Here is a 14923-nt window from a genome sequence, read left to right on the forward strand (position 1 = left end):
GCTGAGCTCCGCGATCCCAGGTTATAAATCACCATCTAAAACAAGGCGGTTCCTCCAGTTTCATTAATGGAAATGATCTGTCAATATGCTGGAGTCACTTCACACATGTCAGCTGTGCTGGAGCACAAAAGAACACAATAGAGCAGCTCAGTGATGAACTCCCGGCACCACTCCACATAGTCTATAAAACAACTGGCCTCTGGGGGCAGAGCACTCCATGACACACCCCATCGACCCAGACACCCCCTCACACACCCCCTCAAAGACCCCCTCACAGACCACCAGATGACACAGATGGGGAAACCAAACAAAAAGGACTCTTCCTTTGTACAAACTGGGACCCCTTTCAAAAGCCATTCAGGCAACAAATTGGGGAAATCTGGCTGTGCAACACTCAAGTTTTGCTCTTTTATTAGGTTCAGCCGTATGCCACAGTAAGTGAAATCAGATTTATTAGTTTTCTGCAACAATAGCTGCTTTTTAAAGCACAAGAAGGATATGATATCTTGTTTTTTTGTTAACCAGAAACAATGTTACATATCAGTTTTACAATAATTAATTCAAGAACAGAGTTTTGTTGGTTAAAATATACATGTAAGACCAAAATATTAAACAACAAAAGCAGAAGTTAAATTATATCCAAGGATAAACTCTTTGATTATTAGCTGCACCAAATAAGACATAAAACAGGGATATTACTCTATTTACACTGAGTCAAAAGTTTAACCAAACAAACTTTATTTTTTCATGAATCACAGATTAATTCTCTCTATATCTGTTCTCACTGGTTTTTAAAAGAGAACAGCAACACTTCAAAGGTCTGTATGCTAATGAGACAGTTGTCCATGACAACCATCTAATAAGTTCGAACCATCTATGTTGCAAGATTGACACAGATCTTATCTTAGCTGGTAAAGATAAGCTAATTATAGCCACCGTTTTCCTTCACTGGATCATAAAACTAGCGTGTGATCATCCTGGCTGCTGTTCACTGCCTCAAACACTTGGTAGGTTACTCTGTCTCTCCTTTTGTTTCTCTCCATCTCTCGCTGGCCTACTCTCTAATTCTGTCCTTTATTCTAATTCTATCTATTTATTTTTCCACATATAACAGCAGATATTAACCATTTCCAGATATTAACCAAGTTCTAACAAGCATATCATCAGTTAGGAAGGTTTATTTTTAAGTTAGAACTAAATATGTTAACACCAGTTTTCTATTACATAGCACTCTCCCTTCTGCTCTCACTCTCCCACTTTTCTTCTCTCTCCTCTCCTCTCCCACTTCTCCTTTCATCCTCTCATTCGTCCCAAATGTTTACATTCACATTTTAGCAGTCACTATACATCATTAAGCAGAAACTGTGGAGTTATTTTAGATGTACTTTACAAATATGAATCTGTTCTAGCAAGACAGGGATGCCAGGACAGGGAAGAGCTTTGACTGGGAGCAGTTCTCTTTCCATGGTAGGACAGCCAGAAGACCAGAGATGGCAGAACGAAGCAGGCATGTAGGATTTGAGCAATGCCTGAAGGAGGGGCAATTCCCCTTGCTACCCCATAGGCAAGCACCATGGTCTTCTCTCCCTCTCTCTTTTGACATTATGGTACACCTCAACCACGTCCAGCCTGAGTTAAACAGACACTTCATCATGGAGGTTTATTTAGAAGACATTTTAGTAAAAAATACCTTTTAAATAAATCTAATTTAACTCTTTTTCTCTTTTACTCTGTCTCCCTCTTTTCTTCTGACTGCCTCTCCTCTTCTCCTCTCCCAATTCTGCACCCCCACTCTCTCCTCTCTCTCCCTCTTGTGTCGCTACAATCTGCATAGAGAGACATTTGTCATCATTAGCTGGGCCCTGACAGTTGGCACCCAGCTCCTCACATCTCCACCACAGGCAATTATGAACCCTTCAGGCCTTATTTGGGTAACATGGCCTAATTTCATCATGAGCCCAGCCACCAGCGTTTCATTACCATCCTATCCTCTTTTATCCCTACCTTAGTCTGTTTTCTGCTGCTCCACAGTGTGCTTTCATGCTGGCAACACATGCCGTTGAACGGAAAGATGGGTTGTGCAATTAATGGGAGATTCATGATGACTTGCTGAGCTCCGGTAAAGATGCTCTGGTGGAGTATCACGAGGAACACAGGGTCAGTGGGCCGATGATTACAGCGTCCACCTTTAGACAGAGGAGACGTCTCCTACACATAAAGATTAATGACTCTGCCTCTGTTGCCTTCCGCTCTAAATATCTGAAACAGCATGTTGCCTTCTGCTATAAATATCGGAAATTGTGTGTTGTCTTCTGCTCAAAACATCTGAAATTATGTGTTGTCTTCTGCTGTAAATATTTGAAATGGTGTGTCGCCTTCTGCTCTAAATATCTGAAATGGTGTGTTGTCTTCTGTTCTAAATATCTGACATGGTGTGTTGTCTTCTGCTCTAAATATCTGACATGGTGTGTTGTCTTCTGCTCTAAATATCTGAAATGGTGTGTTGTCTTCTGCTCTTTGAAATGGTGTTGTCTTCTGTTCTAAATATCTGACATGGTGTGTTGTCTTCTGTTCTAAATATTTGACATGGTGTGTTGTCTTCTGTTCTAAATATCTGACATGGTGTGTTGTCTTCTGCTCTAAATATCTGAAATGGTGTTGTCTTCTACCCTATATATCTGAACTGGTTTGTTGTCTTCTGCTCCAAATATCTGAAACACTGTTGTCTTCTGCTCTAAATATTTGACATGGTGTGTTGTCTTCTGCTCTAAATATCTGAAATGGTGTGTTGTCTTTTGCTCTAAATATCTGAAATGGTGTATTGTCTTCTGCTCTTTGAAATGGTGTGATTTCTTCTCTAAATATCTCAAATAGTGTGTCGTCTTTTGCACTAAATATATGAAATAGTGTGTTGTCTTCTGCCCCATATATCTGAAATGGTGTGGTATCTTCTTCTCTAAATATCTGAAACAGCATGTTGCCTTCTGCTATAAATATCGGAAATTGTGTGTTGTCTTCTGCTCAAAACATCTGAAATTATGTGTTGTCTTCTGCTGTAAATATTTGAAATGGTGTGTCGCCTTCTGCCCTATATATCTGAACTGGTTTGTTGTCTTCTGCTCCAAATATCTGAAACACTGTTGTCTTCTGCTCTAAATATTTGACATGGTGTGTTGTCTTCTGCTTTAAATATCTGAAATGGTGTGTTGTCTTTTGCTCTAAATATCTGAAATGGTGTATTGTCTTCTGCTCTTTGAAATGGTGTGATTTCTTCTCTAAATATCTCAAATAGTGTGTCGTCTTTTGCACTAAATATATGAAATAGTGTGTTGTCTTCTGCCCCATATATCTGAAATGGTGTGGTATCTTCTCCTCTAAATAGGGAGCGAGAGGTGTTGTTCTTGTATGAACACAAAACAAGTTGTGTATTGTTTTCTAAAGTGCAATATACTGAACAAAATCATAACCTAAGGACATTCACCCAGTAATGATACATGGACATAAGGAATCATTTCCAGGATGTTATTCTGTCTTTTTTAAATGACATATAACTTACAATACCTCTAATATTTTTGTGTTATCATAATGATATTAGTGTTGGCAAATAAAAGTATTTTATATTCATGCTTAATTCATTCAAATGCATAAAAGTCATTAATCAGAAAGGCTGACACGTCTTTCATATTGAGGACACAAGAGAGGGAGTGGGGGCTAGCAACTGAGAATTAATTTTAATAATTTGCCATTTTAATCTCCTCTCCGTCTCTCTCTTTCTTTATTTGCTCGCTCGCTTTTGGTCTCTACCGCAGTCAAGGAAATAGTACACACCACAGGGATGTTATAATGTATTTTCTTTCTGTCAATTTGTGTTTGGTCTAACCACATGGCCTGTAGCCTTCCGTAGCAGCTAGCAAGGGTCCGTCAGTGCCACTGTGTCGTCCTGGCTCCTCCTTGCTGACTGCAAGGCTTTATTCCTATGTTCTCCGTCCGCCACGGCCTCCCATATATCCTGCCTTTTCAACCATATTCGAGGAGAAAGTTGAACACTACTCCCCTCTGAGCCTTTTCTCCGATGATTTCTGAGGAGGATGCAACTGCAAGGTCAGAGGCTGTGACTGGAATCAATAAATGAATACGACCTGAGAAAGAGGGAGGAGGGAGGAGGTTGGCCCAGGGAGGCTACAGACACGAGAAGGGGGTATGAAAGATGAAGGAAGGTGGAGGGAAGATCCAGAGGGTGGAAGGCGCAAGGCTCAAATTAACAGGCTACCCCACAGAGACACCATATTGTCTAGAATAATGATATTCAGATGATTAAAAACCCCAATGACAATGTCATTTTGGGATGAATGAATTTGAGGGCGATGTTACAAGAGTGAGTCCTCATCCAAAGAGGGTTAAGTGTATTATTTTATTCAGTTTGAGGGCCTGATGCTGATCACACACGTCTTGACATGACATCCTTTTTAATCTGAGCGCTATTACACTGACACTATTTTAGTCTGCGAGTATAATCTGGATTGTATTGGGTGACGGTAGATGAAACCCCCCTTGGCTAGACTCCATCCCCAGTCCCCTATAACGTGCACCCACACACAAGAAAATAACAGAGGACCTTAATAGTCTAAATGTCTAAAAGGATTATCCATACACCATCTGCTAAGCTATATATGCTGACTCATTTAGCAGTATTATGAAAGACTGTTATTACAAGTCTCCACTATTGTTAATAAGGTTTTAGCTCAATGTAAATTAATATAAGAGAGAGTTGTGTAAATGTAGTGAAAAGTAAATCTTTTGAGAGGTTTTCAATGTCAAGTGAACATACGGTGGGGAGAACAAGTATTTGATACACTGCCGATTTTGCAGGTTTCCTACTTACAAAGCATGTAGAGGTCTGTCATTTTTATCATAGGTACACGTCAACTGTGAGAGACAGAATCTAAAACAAAAATCCAGAAAATCACATTTTATGATTTTTTAATAATTAATTTGCATTTTATTGCATGACATAATGATTGATCACCTACCAAACAGTAAGAATTCCGGCTCTCACAGACCTGTTAGTTTTCTTAAGAAGCCCTCCTGTTCTCCACTCATTACCTGTATTAACTGCACCTGTTTGAACATGTTACCTGTATAAAAGACACCTGTCCACACACTCAATCAAACAGACTCCAACCTCTCCACAATGGCCAAGACCAGAGAGCTGTGTAAGGACATCAGGGATAAAATTGTAGACCTGCACAAGGCTGGGATGGGCTACAGGACAATAGGCAAGCAGCTTGGTGAGAAGGTAACAACTGTTGGCGCAATTATAAGAAAATGGAAAAAGTTCAAGATGACAATCATGAGGAAGGTGAGGGATCAGCCCAGAACTACACGGCATGACCTGGTCAATGACCTGAAGAGAGCTGGGACCACAGTCTCAAAGAAAACCATTAGTAACACACTACGCCATCATGGATTAAAATCCTGCAGCGCACGCAAGGTCCCCCTGCTCAAGCCAGCGCATGTCCAGGCCCGTCTGAAGTTTGCCAATGACCATCTGGATGATCCAGAGGAGGAATGGGAGAAGATCATGTGGTCTGATGAGACAAAAATAGAGCTTTTTGGTCTAAACTCCACTCGCTGTGTTTGGAGGAAGAAGATGGATGAGTACAACCCCAAGAACACCATCCCAACCGGGAAGCATGGAGGTGGAAGCATCATTCTTTGGGGATGCTTTTCTGCAAAGGGGACAGGATGACTGCACCGTATTGAGGGGAAGATGGATGGGGCCATGTATTGCGAAATATTGGCCAACAACCTCCTTCCCTCAGTAAGAGCATTGAAGATGGGTCGTGGCTGGGTCTTCCAGCAAGACAACGACCTAAAACACACAGCCAGGGCAACAAAGGAGTGGCTCCGTAAGAAGCATCTCAAGGTCCTGGAGTGGCCTAGCCAGTCTCCAGACCTGAACCCAATTGAACATTTATGGAGGGAGAAAGTCTGTATTGCCCAGCGACAGCCCAGAAACCTGAAGGATCTGGAGGAGGTCTGTATGGAGGAGTGGGCCAGAATCCCTGCTACAGTGTGTGTAAACCTGGTCAAGAACTACAGGAAATGTATGATCTCTGTAATTGCAAACAAAGGTTTCTGTACCAAATATTAAGTTCTGCTTTTCTGATGTATCAAATATTCATGTCATGCAATAAAATGCAAATAATTTACTTAAAAAGCCTACAATGTGATTTTCTGGATTTTTTGTTTTAGATTCCGTCACTCACAGTTGAAGAGTACCTATGATAAAAATGACAGACTTGTACATGCTTTGTAAGTGGGAAAACCTGCAGAATCGGCAGTGTATCAAATACTTGTTCTCCCCACTGTATTAAAGGTTTATATCACCTGGGCAATGCATTTGTGGGACCAAAATGATGTCAAACCGTCAACTTAGACAGTAATGGAAATTCTGTAAAATCTCATGTCCATATAGGAAACCATTTTCAGGCGGCGTGTGTGTGTGTGTGTTAAACTATGGTGTCATCGAAGAGCCATTTCAGCTATTAGACAAGAACATTGTGCCAGACCAGAGACAAATGACCAGTCCTACTAAAAGAAAGAGGAAAAATGAACAAATGTTGAAAAAAGGACAAATGCAGCAGAAAATGTCACTGGAAACAAAGAGGCCTTCTACACAGAGTGACATAGAGTCACATGGTAGGAAGTACAAGTCATTGTATTGATTTACACAATCATGCACAAAGCTGGAGGGTCCAACATAGATACGCTGTAGTTCTACTGACGTTAGGCTTGGTCCAAGAGTCAGAAAGCATACTTTCCTTAGAATGTGGATCCCAGTAGAAACCCGACATCAGAGAGTAAACACAACTTATAACAAAAAGCATAAAACTCAGTTGAGGAAATGATGTCAAACAAAAGTGAAACGTTTGGTCTCAGCTAATACAAACTCCTTCCTTGAATGTGAAGCTCCTCTGCACATTTACAAAACATATTTACACAATGATAAGATCCACAATCAGTCCTTATTCATGCATAAAAGAGGTCACCTGTGAGTTGCTGTTTGAAAGAATAGACCAAGCGAGGGGAAGGAAAGAGGGGTTCAGATATGGGGTGGTGGTGGAGTAGCTCACAGTGAAAAATGCAAAAGAAATCATATAGTTTTAGAAACTGGGGGCAACAATTATTGACCATGCTATCAATCACGCTGACACACACACTGACACACAAACACACTGATACATGTACACGCTAACACACACACACACTGACACACACGCAAACTGACACAAACACACTGACACAAACACACGCAGGTGAGAATGTAAAGGCGTAAACGCCCAGTAAGAGTTTGAGTAGGAAACTTTACTAGTCTGGATTTAATAAAGATCAAAATACTTTGCGCTAAAGAGAAAGGGAGGGAGAGAGAGATCCAGGTTTTCCTTATATCTCTCTCCACATGGAACCAGTCTAGAATGTCCTCTACATTCCCAAAACACTCAATTTAAAAATTACCCAGAAGAATCTACAGTGTACCATGATTTTTCAATATAGAAACCCAAGCATTTCATTTTGATTAAAAAAAGAATAATCAAGTAAAATAATTAATTTCACACATCATTTAAATCTTGTTTTTTTTATTATTAGTCCATGGCCCAATCATAACTTATTGTAAATACATGTGTGGTGTGACAAAATCAAATGATATCCATGTTTGTGGATTATATGACAGATTCAAAACAGAGGAGGAGACAGAAATGCAGGAGAAAGTGAAAAGGGTTGAAACAAAAAATTGTACACTGGTGTTAGAGGTTGCAAATGTGTATATCACCAGACCAGCTTTCTAAGATGGCGGACCTTAGCATATACGGGATGAAAATGCACTGATTTTGCATAGCCATAAGTGAATAAAAATGGGTGTAATAATATTGTTTTAATTTAGCACTTTTATTTATATTTAGCACATTTATTTATATTTAGCACATAACCACAACTCTTTTAACAGTCAGTGGAATATATGTAATAATAATAAAAAGTGCATTACAGCTATCATGTAATATATTAAATCTTGTAATATTAGCTAGATTGGTTAAACTTTTTTTGCAAAAACTGTGTTCAGTATGTATCTCAAACAAACCAATTGATAATAGTTAGTGGCTAGTTGCACTATTTATCACGTAGGGTCTCAAATGAACAGGTTAGCCCAGGGAGGCTGCAGACATGGCCCACTTGATCGTTAAGTGATAATGGGTGTGGCATATTGCAGGTACGCCACAGCTAGGGGCTGTTTTGATCCCAGACACAATGCAGAGTGCCTGAATCCAGACCGTAGCCATGGTGTATTGACTATTACACTAATAAATGACACCCACAGGAAAGTTGTCTTTTTTTACATATTTGGACACATGGATATTTGAGCAACATTTCAGTTAAACAACATTAATCTTTCAAGTACATCATTCCACTGTCCAACAGATCATCTACTAATGGAGAAATATTCAAACAACTGGAAATCTACATAGCACAGGTTGTCCAACTGGCCTACATGGGAGGTCAGAAAGGAATAAGACTCCTGTTCCCAAAACAAATATCAAGACACGAATGGCATTTGATGGGCAAAAAGTTAGTGAAGAAAAAAACTACTGGAACAACGTGCTCTGGAGAGATGAGTCAAAGGTGGAGCCAGATGCCATATTTGGGAAAAACAAAATGTTGTTTTGGAATAGAAGATTGTCATACTAACTGTAATGCATGGACACAGTGGCATTATGGTTTGGGGCTGCTTTGCTCCCTCAGGGCCAGGCCAACTTGCCATTATTGAATCAAGCATGGATTTCATATTGTACCAGAGAATTCATGAGGAGAATGTGATCCCTCTGTCAAAAATCTGAACCGAACATGAATCTCGCAACAGGACAATGATCCAAAACACACAAGCAAAGCTACAAGAGAATGGCTCAAAAAGGAAATGGAGGGTTATATAATGGCTGAGTCAAAGCCCAGATCTCAGGCCCATTGAAACGCGGTTGGGGAACTTGAAGTGGACTGTGCACACAAGAAAGCCCTCAAACACAGCACAGTTGAAGCTATACCGTAAAGAAGAATGGGGAAAAAATCCTCAGAGTGGATGTAAGAGACTCATAGACTGTTAAAATAAAGGGCTAGAAGCAGTAATTTCAGCAAAAAAAGGGGGCAACTATTGAAGCTAGGAGTGTACTTTTATCTGCACCATGAAAATGCATTGCTGTTGATATTTAACGCATAAATTATCGCAAAGTAGAATCTTACATTGTCAGTGTGTTACATTTGGTTCCCATTATCTGTCAGCAGCGTTGAAGGGGAGATTACATATCCGTACGTCCAAATATGTAAAAAGACTTTCCATGGGGTTTACTTACCTTTTTCAAATTACTGTAGCACAAACCTGAGAATGGTCTTATTGCTGTAATTAACGGGCTTTAACAGGTGGGAGCTGTAAAACCAAATGTCAATATCTTGACTCCTATTATTTTCCCAGTACAACCATTTAAAGAAAAATTTAGTTCTGTTATTTCTAACATGTTTCTTTGAATGATTACTCGGTCTCTGTAGAACATTTAATTTGATATAAAAAATATATATAATACTTTTTAGGCATGTTTACTATTCATCTGAAAGCGGGGAAAGGCAGATGAGAACGTTTTAGCTGAAAGAGCAGTAGGGGCTTTGGCTTAGATTGCTAGAAAAAAACCTAGCCAACAATAACTTGCTCTGTATGACAAGGTACACCAACAGAATGTTCCAATGTTGTCTGATAGCCATTGAGCATGTGAACATTATAACATGTACCAATATTCTGTTACCAGCCTGCGAACATAGTACTGCATAGAATCCAATAGAACATGACAGACTGTATATAGGCGTAAAAAAACATAAGCTACTTTTGGGAGGGGCTACTATACATTAACTTGAACAAGAGATTGTGAAAATGTAATATAATCAAACCTTTTCCCTCGCAAATTGGACAAACCTTTGGTCTAGACTTAATAATGTGCTCTCCAGCTGAGGGATATCCCAGCACCCCAATATGTTGTCACACCTGTAATGTCTGCCTGGTAACAGTGAGACATTATTAATTATGATTGGCCTGATGCTGCTGACAGAGACCTCCAACCTGACTGGCATGATAATGGGAGACAACTATCAATCCCCTACCCTCTTTCTTTCTCTCTCCCACACACCAGACACACAGGGTTTCCTTTTTGGGAGTGTTGCTACAAATAAGAAAACACTTCTAAGTGTTTGTATATATGCTCTCTGGTCTCTAACATTGCTGGTAAAGCTCTTCATACTTCAGACATGGTTCTGTCATGATAACTAGGGAAGCGGTTTGTTGATAAATACAGAAATAGATACTTTTTTGGTGTGAGGGAAGAATACTTGAATAGTAATGTTTTATATTTAGATAGCACTATGATCTAGATTGTATTTTTTTTTTAAAGTATTTTCTGTTTTAGTAATATACATATTTAATTCTGGTGTGTAGCCTATATTTAACCTACACTACTAAACGAAAGCCTACTCAAACATATTAAATAATTACGCGATATGCAAAAATACTAACCATTGTAATAATGTATTTTTTAAGGTTATGTTTATGTTTGTTTAATTCGTTTCTATCACTATATTCTTGGTAACGGTAAACATAGCGTTCAAACCAAACTCACCGTGAATAATGTCTACAACGCAGAGCATTAATAATTTGTTACAATTAGCCAACCAGAAACAGTCTGCTTATGAAAATCGTGTGTTAACATTATGTTAACGTGTTAACGCTGACACAACCTAACACGATGCTTATGTTCAGCGCAATAAATGGGGAAAATAAATGTTCCGATGTTGAAAAATAATTAATATAGTAAACGTATTAAATAGACAATTTATATTAATACTAAATTACAATCGTATTAAACTGTGATATAGACCTAGCTAATGGAAACATCCATGCCATTCTTATTTTTCTTCAATAAAAAGATTAGTTGCCATCTTAATTTGACAAGTTCATCCTTCAATAATGACGGAAAGAAGGCTTATTGGAATAACGAAAAATATAAATATTCAAATTGAAAAACGTCTTAATTGAAAAATAGACATGACGGTTAATTTTTGATTGTGTTTGGCCTAGGCCGAGACATGGTACGGCAAAAACAATTAACTTTGCAGTGCTTTGGGCCTAAACCTTATAATTATTTACACAATATTAAAACAGAGAACATTTTATACTTCTTTAAAACAGACCTGTATATACTAATGACATGCCATGGTTTTGATTTCACAGGCAAATTAATCGTAAATCTAAACATGCAAATCCACATGGAAACGAGCAATATGGGCTATTTTGTTTTCGACGAACAACGCATTCGGAATAGTTCTAGAAAATATAGTTTCCTGTTTAAAGTGTGTCTGTAGAACTGACAATGGTACAGATGGTCAGAAAAAGCAGATACCAACGAACGTCGAATTACAAGAAAGAACCCAGTAATGACTGTCGTCAAATGTCATTCTCATCGGGTGTAACAGAGCAGGTAGCCTACACAGGCATGCCCCTAAGGCTGTGGACAACAGAAATCCACTAATCAACAAGAATAAAAACAGAAATTAAACATGAGAAAATTGAAATCAAGCCTAAACCCTTTTTTTATTCAAAATAAATAAGCAATGTTGTCATATATTATACCATACACTAAAGCTGTCTGAAATTAGCAGTTAAAAAAAACGTTAAAATGTCATAATGACAGCCTGGAAGAAAGCAGGGAAATGCTCGATTTTTCCTCTCACCAATGCGTAGGTGGACTTCCGATCCTCGATACTACTTTAGTTTAAATATGGCCGGCTATATAAAACCCAGGGATTAATTTGTTGTTGATAAACTGTAGGCAGTGACGAATCAGATGGCGATTGGACATCCGCGTTCCTAACCCTCCCTTTATAATTTCCCGTAGAGAGTCCTGGCTGTTAAGCACAGAAACACACTGCCGCCTCCACGACGCGTTCGCAACACAGAGTCAGTACAGAGGACTTTCACATGCAGATCCAAAACTCTTATAACAGTGATACAAGAAATAACTAAAACAAAGATGAGCTTCACTACAGAAAGGCATACGCCGTTGTAATTATGGACTTCTGATAATTTCTCGCAGATTGGACTTACTTTTTTCCTCTTGAAGTTCAATGCAAAAGCTAATGATTTAGGGCGGCGAGACTGTAACGCATGTGCTCCAACAAGCAGTAAGCTTGGTTGGATCTTTTGGAAAAACATTTTTTCTTTTTAAATAGCGTTCTTTCTTCTCTAAAATTGGCTCCCGTACAAACAGCCGCGTTGGATCCGTCGGCTTACTGCGAGACTCCGGTCTACAACCCGGATCTCTGCCCTAACATGATAGCCGCCCAGGCCAAACTGGTGTACCATCTCAACAAATACTACCAGGAGAAATGCCAGTCTCGGAAGGCAGCCATCTCCAAGACCATCCGGGAAGTCTGCAAGGTGGTGTCGGACGTCTTGAAGGAGGTGGAGGTGCAAGAGCCGCGCTTCATCAGCTCCCTGAACGAGATGGATAACCGCTTCGAGGGGCTAGAGGTCATCTCCCCAACGGAATTCGAGGTGGTTCTCTACCTTAACCAGATGGGGGTGTTTAACTTCGTGGATGACGGGTCTCTGCCAGGTTGCGCCGTGCTCAAGTTGAGCGACGGCCGCAAGAGAAGCATGTCTCTTTGGGTAGAATTCATCACAGCCTCCGGCTACCTTTCAGCACGTAAGATCCGCTCTAGGTTTCAGACCCTGGTGGCGCAAGCCGTGGATAAATGTAGCTATAGAGATGTCGTCAAAATGGTGTCTGACACAAGCGAAGTGAAGTTACGCATCAGAGACAGATATGTTGTTCAGATCACCCCGGCTTTTAAATGCACAGGGATCTGGCCCCGAAGCGCAGCGCACTGGCCACTACCACACATCCCCTGGCCGGGGCCCAATAGGGTAGCAGAGGTAAAGGCCGAGGGATTCAACCTCCTTTCTAAAGAATGCTACTCGTTGAACGGAAAACAAAGTTCTGCAGAGAGCGACGCCTGGGTTCTGCAGTTCGGCGAGGCCGAAAACCGCCTCCTCTTGGGTGGCTGTAGGAAGAAATGTCTGTCGGTCCTCAAGACGTTACGGGACCGGCACCTTGAGCTCCCCGGAACGCCCCTCAACAACTACCACATGAAAACTCTGGTTTCTTATGAATGTGAAAAACATCCACGGGAGTCTGACTGGGACGAGAACAATCTCGGGGACCGTTTGAATGGAATTCTATTGCAGCTTATTTCGTGTTTGCAGTGCAGGAGGTGCCCGCATTACTTCCTACCTAATCTAGACCTGTTCCAGGGGAAACCTCATTCTGCTCTGGAAAATGCAGCCAAACAGACCTGGCGACTGGCGAGAGAGATTCTGACTAACCCAAAAAGCTTGGAAAAACTGTGAGGTAAATGTGTTTTAGGTGGGTCAGTCAGAGGCCTAATGACAAGTATCAAAGGACTATGGACAGAAATTATGAACGCACTTCTGTTTTATTCACGGTCTTGTAAAATGTGACTATCCACCGATGATGAAGACGCTTAGGCTATTCTGAGACTTAAAAAAAATTTGACAGTTCACATAATTATATTCAGTGATGTCCTAATTTATGGGCAAATTGTACCATCAATTCAAAGTTTAGGTTACAATTCAGTGTTAATCTTTCGTTATTTCTCTCCATGTCCACGGTTACCTAAATCGTTAATTTGTTCACATGCTTTAAAATAAAGCTCCCAGACAAACCTTGACAAAATAACTGTACATTTTCCACTGTAAATACATTCATAGGTTGTGATTCCAGTGGTCTAAAATTGTGAATGTTGTTCTGTGACGTACATTTAGGAGTTCAAGTCCACCTGTTTAAGTAAAAGCCTGAACTTTATTTTTACCAGGCTGAATATGTAGACATGCATCAGTAATAGTCTGCTTTATCTGTTGTCAGTGGACATTTTCTAATTTTGAAAGTTTACATTTTGATGGTACTATTTGTTGATTTTTTTTTATCATTCCATAAACATACTTGAATTCTTATTTAACGTAGTCTATACGCTATCGTTTTATTTGTACCTTGATTACATGATAAAACATGAAAATAAGAAAATATATATACAGTCTAATTGAAAAGAAAATGCACTTGAAATACACTGGATTATAACGTGATTTTTTTAAATTCTTGTCCCTGCATTAATTTAAAGAGTTAATAAAAACTAGCAATGTAATGTGTGTGTCAAATTGTGATTAATGAAATGTATACAATTTTGTCGTAGGCCTCTAGGCCACATTTTTTGTCAGCAGCGTGCTTGGGTACTATGATCAACCCATTTTAAAATAACCCACACGCACATTTATTTGATCATATCCAACTATATTAGCCTTACGTCATATTATGTGTTATGTACATGTAACCTGAAGGTTTTTATAGAATAAGGCTCAATAGAAAAACAGATGTATTAGATGTAGATTGGGTTAGAAATATATTTTTAATAAGTTATACAGCCCACACAAAGAAATGGAAAAAGTTGGTGTTTTGAACGCATAATAATTTCAATGACAGTGATTTAATAACAGTGATAACCTAATTTTAAGATGAAGTTCTAATCCCATGTCCACACACAGACCCTGATATTTATAGACTGAACAATACTGGGCTGATTGTTTTACAAGAACTATAGGTTATATTGTGTACACACATCAATCACATGCCATTGTGTGCCAACACAGCAAGCTCTCGTTTGATGACGTTGTACAGGTAATTTTGAGGGGATCAGAATATCCGACAATTAGCGTCCCATGTCGAATATTATTGAGGCACACAGTCTGTCTTCCAGTTAC

At 39.5% G+C, this 14923-nt stretch overlaps 2 protein-coding genes across 5 annotated transcripts in view; one reads left to right on the forward strand and one right to left on the reverse strand.

The window, feature by feature from the left end:
• Positions 1 to 14923, reverse strand: part of LOC105010769 (neurobeachin) — a 248833-nt gene that overhangs the window by 59951 nt on the left and 173959 nt on the right. The gene's annotated exons all lie outside the window — the stretch shown is intronic.
• Positions 11976 to 14310, forward strand: mab21l1 (mab-21-like 1). Its single transcript, XM_010870336.4, has one exon. The coding sequence runs from the start codon at positions 12419 to 12421 to the stop codon at positions 13496 to 13498; it is 1080 nt and encodes a 359-aa protein (XP_010868638.1). The 5' UTR covers positions 11976 to 12418; the 3' UTR covers positions 13499 to 14310.

The sequence above is a fragment of the Esox lucius genome, chromosome 1, assembly GCF_011004845.1.
Source record: "Esox lucius isolate fEsoLuc1 chromosome 1, fEsoLuc1.pri, whole genome shotgun sequence".
In the NCBI taxonomy this organism is placed as follows: Eukaryota; Metazoa; Chordata; class Actinopteri; order Esociformes; family Esocidae; genus Esox; species Esox lucius.

What these genes read in the sequence shown, in the direction of transcription:
- mab21l1 (XM_010870336.4), top strand. Translation starts at nt 12,419, where the DNA reads ATGATAGCCGCCCAGGCCAAACTGGTGTACCATCTCAACAAATACTAC.